The 9,125-nt window shown below is 31.2% G+C and overlaps 1 protein-coding gene across 1 annotated transcript; it reads left to right on the plus strand.

Moving 5' to 3' along the window:
* Positions 1-4,422: 4,422 nt before the first annotated feature.
* Positions 4,423-5,068, plus strand: LOC149266809 (uncharacterized). The gene has a single exon (XM_089397500.1). It carries the CDS (start codon positions 4,573-4,575, stop codon positions 4,960-4,962), a length of 390 nt encoding a protein of 129 aa, XP_089253626.1. The 5' UTR covers positions 4,423-4,572; the 3' UTR covers positions 4,963-5,068.
* Positions 5,069-9,125: the final 4,057 nt, after the last annotated feature.

Here is a 9,125-nt window from a genome sequence, read left to right on the forward strand (position 1 = left end):
TATTTTCCTTTATTTCATAAACAAAATGTCAATTATTGCCAGTTTTCATTTATTAATGTCTTTGTCAATTTCCATTAATTAATTACCAGTGATACCCATCACTATGTTTTACCCAACATTTAGCTTGGAATATGTATCCCATGACCTTGGTCTTATATTTTATTTACATAGAAAGTCAACGAGGGGTTGTTACACTACCCATATTTTTTTTTTCTTTTTTAATATTACGAGGCATCATGTATATGGACCCTCATGTTTCTTCTCAGATTAGCTTTTGTGCCTCTCCTTGTTTCTCGAACAACTTCATATGCATACACACTATGTGTGTGTAGAACATGTAATTTTTAAAATAGAAATTACGTGTTTATGTCGTCGAATATATGTGAGTGTGTTTGTGGGGGGGGTGGGGGTTATAATATTAATCCTAAGGTTCAATATTAATCCTTGTGTTTATAATATTGATCCCTTGGGTTTAATATTAATCCCTCGGCTTTATAATTTTAATTCCTTGTGTTTATAATATTAATCTTGATTGGTTGCATTCGTGTATTTGAAATGTTAGAATGCATGAATATGGTTTACATCTACTCAAATGTTTTGACCATAGATTTGGAAGCCATCCTTGGTTTCGACATTTTTTTCTAAATAATATTATGTGTCATCATAGCCAAGGAATAACTTCCTTCTTTTTGAAACAAACTATTGATGAAAATTCACCTACAACTATTGAAGCCTTGCATCAACAACTTGTTGATTTACTAGACAGTAAGTTAGTTGAGAAATTAAGTCATTTTGTTTCTTCTCTTAGGGGCATAAGGGGCTATTGGAAAAATTGTCATACTAAACACACTCACATGATTACCCAATTAGGTTTCCCAACTTTATTTTTTACTTTAAGTGCAACAAACAAAAAGTGGACTGACCTACATAGTATTCTGCCTTCAAAAATGCATTCTGGTTGAGGAAATATTCATGTAAAAATAATTGAAAATGTTATTCAGTATCCTCATATAGTTTCCATTTATATGCACCAAAGATTCCATGTATTCGATGAATTAATTCTTCAAAAATATCTTGGAGCTAAAGAATTTTGGTGTGGGAGCTAATGACAATCATTGTTGGAATGTCACATTACATTTCAATTTATTCAAATTCATATTTAAACATTATAAAATTAGGGTTTAATATTAGAGTTTATAATCTTGGGCTTAATATTAGGGTTTATAATATTGGATTTAATATTAGGGTCATAATATTGGGTTTTATGTTAGGGTTTGTAATTTTGTTTTTATAATGTTTGAGTGTATAATATTTGGTTTAACATTATGGTTTAATGTTGTAACATTTGAATGGTGCATAAATCCATCCAACATTGGATTGTGACAAACATTGTTGCAAAGTGACAACTAGTCTGACAATTGTTGTCACAACGTTACATTAGATTGCAATTTTTTCAATGTCTCATTGTGACACTACAAAAGGGTTCCATATTGTGACATTCAAATGGTACACAAATCAATCCAATGTTGCATTATGACAAACATTTTCACAATATTACATTACATTGCAATTTATTCAACGTCACATCACAACATTACAAAATTATAGTTTAAAATTAGCGCTTTAACTATTGTGTTTCATATTGGGTCTATAATATTAAGGTTTAATATTAGGATTTATTATATTGGGTTTAATATTAGGATTTATAATATTGGGTTTAATATTAGGGTTTAATAGTGATGCCTTGACTTTATAATCCCTTGATTTTAATATTAATCCATTGGGTTTATTGATCCCTTGGGTTTAATGTGGTTAGGTTTAATATTGATCATTTGGCTTTATAATTCCTTGGATTTATAATTTAAATTTGGTGGTTTTTTAATCCCTTGGGTTTATAGTATTAATTCATTGGGTTTATTAATCCCTTGGTTTATAATATTAATGATCCCTTGGGTTTATAATAGTGATCTGTTGTGTTTAATATACTCTTACATTTATAATATTAATCTATTGGATTTAGAATATTAACAATCCCTTGGGTTTATTAATCTTTTGGCCTTATAATATTGATCCCTTGGGTTTATGCTATTAATAATCCCTTGTGTTTTTATGATCCCTTAGATTTATAATATTAATCCCTTGTGTTTATAATATTAATCCCTTGTGTTTATTAATTTGTTGCATTTATTAATATACATTTGGGTTTATTAATCTCTTGGGTTTATAATATTGATCCCATCTATTTATAATACTCATAATTAAATGAGGAATTTTATTGCCTTGGGTTTATAATATTAATCCCTTGGGTTTGTAATATTAATCTCTTTTGTTTAAAGTATTAATAATTTCTTAGGGCTATTAATACCTTGAGTTTAACATATTAATTCTTTAGGTTTATTAATTTCTTAATTTCTTTAATATTAATTCGTTAAAATTATAATAATAATTCTTTGAGTTTAATATCATTTTCTTGAGTTTATAATCCTTTAGATTTATAAATAATGCATTAATTTATCATATTATTAATAACATCAATAATATAATCATATTATTATAATATAATAACAATTATTTTAAACTATTATTATAAATATTATTATTATTATTATAGTATTTATAAAATATTAATAATAATATTATTCTATATTTTATAATTTATTACTATATATTAACATTAATATTATATATTTATTAATATTAATATTAATATTAAATCTATAGCATAAAACGCATTTATTAATATTGCTGTGACAGTTTAAAACAAGTTTACATTCAACTATTAAGAAATCCCGATATTAATTTTCACATCACACATTTTAATGTATTTCATTATAAGACCCAAATCTACTATTGAGAAATTGTATATATATATAAAATATTAGATGAGATTTTTTTAAATATAAAATTAAGTTTAAAAAAACTATTTAATATAAACTTTTATATAATTTTGATATTTTAAAAATATTGCAAAAATAAACGTACAATTATCATTATCATTTTGCAATAAATTTAACATTATATCCATCATCATTCATCAATGATTTAACTTATATATCTTTACTAATTATTTGAGATAATTCGAAATCTAATTCAATTCATATGCTATCACTATATAACGTTGCTCAAAGATATACAACGCCACGCAAAATTATATTTATAAATAATTGTTTTACTCACTCTAACATATAATCTCAAAATGTCTCTCTGAAACAATCATACCTAGCATTTCAGCCTAACGACTTTAAACTACCTGTCATTACAAAAATTGAATTTAACCTTAAAAATAAAATCAATCTACTTTGACCCATCACACTCACATTGTATCTCAATATGTGACGTAATATGTATATAAGGATAACATGTACAAAGCAATTAAAAAATAATATTAATATATGCATATCTATTTTAAAATAATATTAATATATGTACATTTATTTTAGTAGTTTTTTTTTTCAAGTTATAAATTTGAATAATTTAAGGTGTTAAGATTTGATCTTGGACTTAGTCTAGACACCTGACTTAGGAAGATGGTCATGTCATATGAAATAATGTGATTTTGCACGGAAATTCCTATTTCATAGACTATAGAAAAGTAAATGCTGCCTGACATGCAAGGCAGATAGCTTTCGCTCTTCTCTCTCCATGCTGCTATCTCGATTGCGTGCTGTCACTCAAAAGGGGAAAGCTATCTACCTTGCACGTCAAGCAGCATTTACTTTTCTATGATCTATGAAATAGAAGTTTCCATTTTGCACATTCTTCAATATTCCCGAAATCACGAAAATGAGTCCCAGCACATGTACATATTTGAGGTTGTTTATTGGAATCTAAAATAACCATTTAACGCCTATTTAATTAGTCTCTACACAGCGATTTACCAGCTCTGTATTCTTAAGTGGTGAAGCCGTCTAATTTCCCTTTATTAGTCCGGAGATAGCCGTTTACGGGGTCCGTTATTGTTACCGTTGGGTCTTACGAAATCAATGACAAGCGGCCTTTCGCTTTTGAAAAAGTCTCAACGCGCTCTAACCAATATCACCTTGTTTACTCAAACTACGGCCAACATCTGGACGGCCGCGGCTTTATCGAACGACGCGTATTCATCCAACGGATAGTTTGACGGCAGCGCTGTCCAAATTCCATGCGAATTCATATACAGACACCCATACTTACTTTGCTGCTAAACAACGGCATGAACGAATGCCTAAAGATCCACCGCGGATATACACGTGTACGTTCGGATGAAATAGTCGGCAGCAATCCAACTCATCCAACCCGAGAAAGGCTGTTCATCGACGACAGGCTGTTGAGTGGGGACGCGGACAGGCCGAAATCGGTTAGAAGTGGCCTACATCCAGTGGTGGAGTGATTGAAGGGAATCCTCACCGTAGTTGTGGCACTACCTCTATATTAGACCAAGCCCTCGCTTTACTACTCCCTGCCTGATCTCTTGAGTTGTGTTTTCTCTTCTTGGGCAGCCTCTTGGTTTAAATTTTACAGGAACAGATCCATAGAGTTTCTGTCACTACAGGAATTTATAGAATCCTTCGCCAATAACCACCAGCAGACAAGATGGGGCGATTTAGTGCATTTCTCTGCTTCGTTTTTGTTTTAGGATTGATGAAATCAGCCTCTCCCGCACCAGCACCTGCACCGTCGCCCAAGGCAGCAACGCCCAAGGCGTCGCCAGTTCAATCCCCGACAGCGCTAACTCCCGGTTCTCCCCCTACTGCAACTTCCCCAACTGTTTCTTCTCCAGCGTCCGCTCCTTCTAAAATCGCCACCCCACCAACCTCAGCCACCTCTCCAGCAGCTCAAACTCCGGTATCTGGCCCCTCAGCTCAAGGCCCAGCCACCGCTTTGCCACCTAGCACCAGTAGTGGGCTTGTCTCTATCCCCAGCATGGAGAAGATGGCTATAATTGGAATCACCTTGCTTGGAGGAGTCGCCTTCCTCTTTTAATCTGCATCCTGCATCCTTCTCTTTAGATTAGATGAGATGATTATTTCTCTGTTTCGTACTCTTTCTTATGATTCCACTCCTGGTTTCACGGAGTGGATGGCCGTCATATTCATTGGGGATTCTTTATTGTATGGCTATTTTTTATTGAAATAAGTATTCTTTATTTACTCCTGGTGTAATTTCTATCTACTATTCTTAACCAGAAATACAGATTGGGCGTACTGATCCTGGATGCAATTTTTAGCAGTCAAGCAATCCAGCCAAATATGTGGAAAAAAATAATGTATGATTTAATGGCACTCGAACAATCGATGTGAACATTTTTTGGTTTATATCATAAATATATTTTGGATAATATGAATTGAGCATTAACATTAACATCACACAAATTTCCTAAGCTTGCACCCTAACTCAAAGGAATTAAAGGAATTCTGCGGAATCAGATGAAAGGAACACGAAATTCATTTACGGAATTTTGGAGCTTGCTAAATCTTAAAATGTTCCCGCATCACGAATACTTTATGTATCTACCACTTCAAAAAGAAGAGTAACCAAACCCCGATAACCGCCCAAATAGTGTTGTTTGATAACATTAAAAAATAGGATGTTAATGGAAACCATGCTTGGAAAAATAAGTGCACGAATTAATTTTCTCTGTGAAGGGAAGGAAATGGCCCTTGTGGACTGGATTCGTTACAGAATTCTACCAAAAGATGCTGGCGTGTCAAGACGCAAAATCTGGATGGCGTTGTGGAAAAATTTAGTAACTTAACATGTTAAAGCAACTGACCTAATTTTCAAACTTTTTTAAAGCTCGTTCCAAGAGACAAAATGATCAGGGAAGAAAAATAAAGCAGAAGGACAGTGATTACGGAAGAAAAATCAAGCAAACCCAGAGCTGTAAAGCTTTCGAGCGGGTAGCAAATTTTTATGTAGTTTGGTTTGGTTAAAGAATACATCCTATATACATTATATCTAACATGGGGGCCGCTACCGAGACTTTTCCATAATATATATTTTTATTAAAAGTTAGGCTGGCTAATAAGAGGGTGGAAATGATTCGTTTGGACTTATTGGATTTAATTTTTAAATAGTTTGTTTTCCAAAGTTCTAAAGGGGTAGGGTTGTTCTCTATCCTCTTGTATGTTTCGGCAGGTTTAATAGTTAGGAGCTTGTATTTTTTCTTTAGAGGCTAAAGGTAGGTTTAAAGGCAGGTTCAAATATAGAGTAGGAGACTAATATTTTTAAATATGGAGTAGAGACTAATATTCATAATTTTATAGACTTTAGTATATGGGAGAGTGGTGTATTAGCTCAATGAAATATTAGATTTAGAATTATATTAAAAAATAATGATTTATATTTATATTTATTTAATAGTGTAATATAAAAATTGTTTTTCTATATATATAATTAATATATGTTATATATATATATATATATATATATATATATATATATATATATATATATATATATATATAATTTTTTTAATAAAAAGAGTTATTAAAATATGTTAAAGAAAAATGTTATGTATATGTATGTAGCTATGTGTATTATAAGGGTTCTAATTGAATTAAAAATAATAATATTTTTTTATATGGATATGCGAAATTTATATGTCATATAAATGATATTGTAAAAAAATAACATAGAAGCATCAAGAGGGATCAAATTAATCTCTCTAGGTGTAAACATTTCCACATGTTTAACATTCGAAAAGAGTTTTGTACATATAAAATTTTGATATCTCTCTGCACTTGATATAATATTAAAAACATGTATACCTTGCACCTACACAGATTTGAACTTTATTTTCCCTTGATATATTATTTGAAAAATGTATGCCATGTAATTCTCCTTGTACATAGACTTATATTCATTTATTTAGTCCTCCTTATTCATGGGTACAAAAGATAAGAAAAAATGGCAATTTCTCTCATGGTACATAATAGAAAAAGCTAAATGGTAGGGGTATTGATAAACAAAGTCCTAATAAAAGAGCTAATGTGAACAATAGTAGTGGATCGAAATGGATTTTGGGCAAAAAAATATGAGGATAAATTCCCTTGATATTAATTTAACAAGAGATTGTTCAAATTACCTTTTTGAACAATATAATCAAATGAAAGAAGAATTTTGTGGCTATTCAAAGAAGATAAAAATGTGAGAAAGAGATGACACTACTCGATATTTTATAAATAAAGAGAATAGTCATTCTCTATGTTACACCTCATATTGTATGAGGTTTCACTTTGTGATTTCAATCACATTGATGGAGATATTTTGTTGATTTCTTGGATGTGTTTGGATTTGAGGACTCACAACTCCTTGGTCAGATAATTATGCTTTCTATTTGGGGGTATTCTCACCTATACTTGCCTTGTTGATCACCATTGGTTGCAATTTTGGTTGGTTTTTGAGCATATTATCTCATTATGGCATGGTTTGGTATATATGCTTACCTTGGATATGGATGGTGGTTCTAGTTTCCTAAGGGCTTAGATGATGGTGTTAGGAGGAAGATGTTTGATGATGTTGTTGATGCTTCCTAGTGAATTGGTGTGCATATGCATGTTGTTGGTGTCACTAGGATGGGGTTAACATCTCTTTATGTCTTTTTTTCTATAACTTTTCTATGTTTGGATCACCCATGTCTCCTTCGCAAGGTTTTCCAAAGTGAACTTACAAGATTATTAAAAATTTCCCAAGGGAAAGAGTTTCATGATGTTAATAACCTCATTGATATGTTATTTCCTAAATTTGAGTTAAAAGTTGGGATACTACATATGATGATAGTCTAACCTTTTCCAAAGGTCTGATCTTGAATTTTGATATAATAGTCTCTTAGTGATGGTGTACCTTAGGTCGGGATTTATGTTATTTTATTATCAAGTTGGTTTTTTTTTTCTTTCTTGTAAGATAGTATCTATATTAATATTATAACAAAAAAGGTTATATCTGTAACCCTCTATGGTTTGTCAATAAGGAAACCAAATCAGAGTATGTTAAAAATGTAATCATTAATTACTTTTCCATATCAAGAATGATCTTAGTTAAAACCAATAAGTTATGTATCAACTTAGACAAAGTATTTTAGAAAACATGGACTAACTAGAAAGTAAAAAATCATACAAGCATATTGATTTAATAAGCTTGATATCAAGTCATAATTAGTCTGGAAAGCCTACCGCTAATGATGCTTAACGAATCTCTTATTGGAGATGTTTTTCAAGAATTAGGCGCTCCCATAAAATGATAAGATTGAGGGAGTGCCTCTTATGTATTGATTTCATGCTTCCTCTTACATTCCCTTGTTGTCCAAATTTTAATGTATATCAAAAACTATAATGTTGACTCCAAAGACCACTCTGAATATTAACTCCACAAATTGAGCTATGAAGGAATTAGTGATCTAGAAAATATCAAATGTTCTAAATAACTTGGTATCTCGAGTTGTAGAGGACTTAAATTCAAAATATTAACCTATATTTCCTAAAATATTTGTTATCTAATCACTTTAAATATTTTCTACTTCACTCAAGATTCTAGGTTTTGCATTTCCTCCTTTATATTTGGAGGAAATATGGATGAATATAATGATTAACTTTAGTAGTGTTCTTTTGTGCATAGGTTAAGATTTTTTTTATCGCCGTGAGGATACATTTTCAAGAGGCAAATTTCATTTATCCCAAGGCCCATATACTAGTTGTTTCAAGGTTATTTCATATGGGAGTGATTTCCATAATTAATCACTAAGGAGAGGAGGAATCATTGGAGTGCTTAGGGAAATTGGATAAAAGGAAATACCAACTAGGGGAGAAAAGAGTCAAGACAAATAATGAGGCACAAGGGCGTCCAATGCTAGTGAAATTTGGATAAGAAAATCTCAGTAGACTGATGCTTGAGATAGAGTTACCCAAATAAGTGCAAGACATATAAAGGAGTGAAGAGAATGAAAAGGACAGTAGATCATTCATTCCGAAAGATATATAATTCTAGAAAAGAATAAATATTTCCACTATAATATTACCAAGTCTAAGCCATATACACCTAACTTGACCTCTAATCTCCTAATCAAGTTAATTAAAACGTTTGAAGTGAAAAATAAAAGGTATTGTGAGAATACCAATTAGGAAAAGAGGTAATAATATAGGGGCAAA

This window comes from Pinus tabuliformis, chromosome 6, assembly GCF_031772625.1.
Source record: "Pinus tabuliformis cultivar Carrire ecotype Pingquan chromosome 6, CPIR1, whole genome shotgun sequence".
NCBI classification, from domain to species: Eukaryota; Viridiplantae; Streptophyta; class Pinopsida; order Pinales; family Pinaceae; genus Pinus; species Pinus tabuliformis.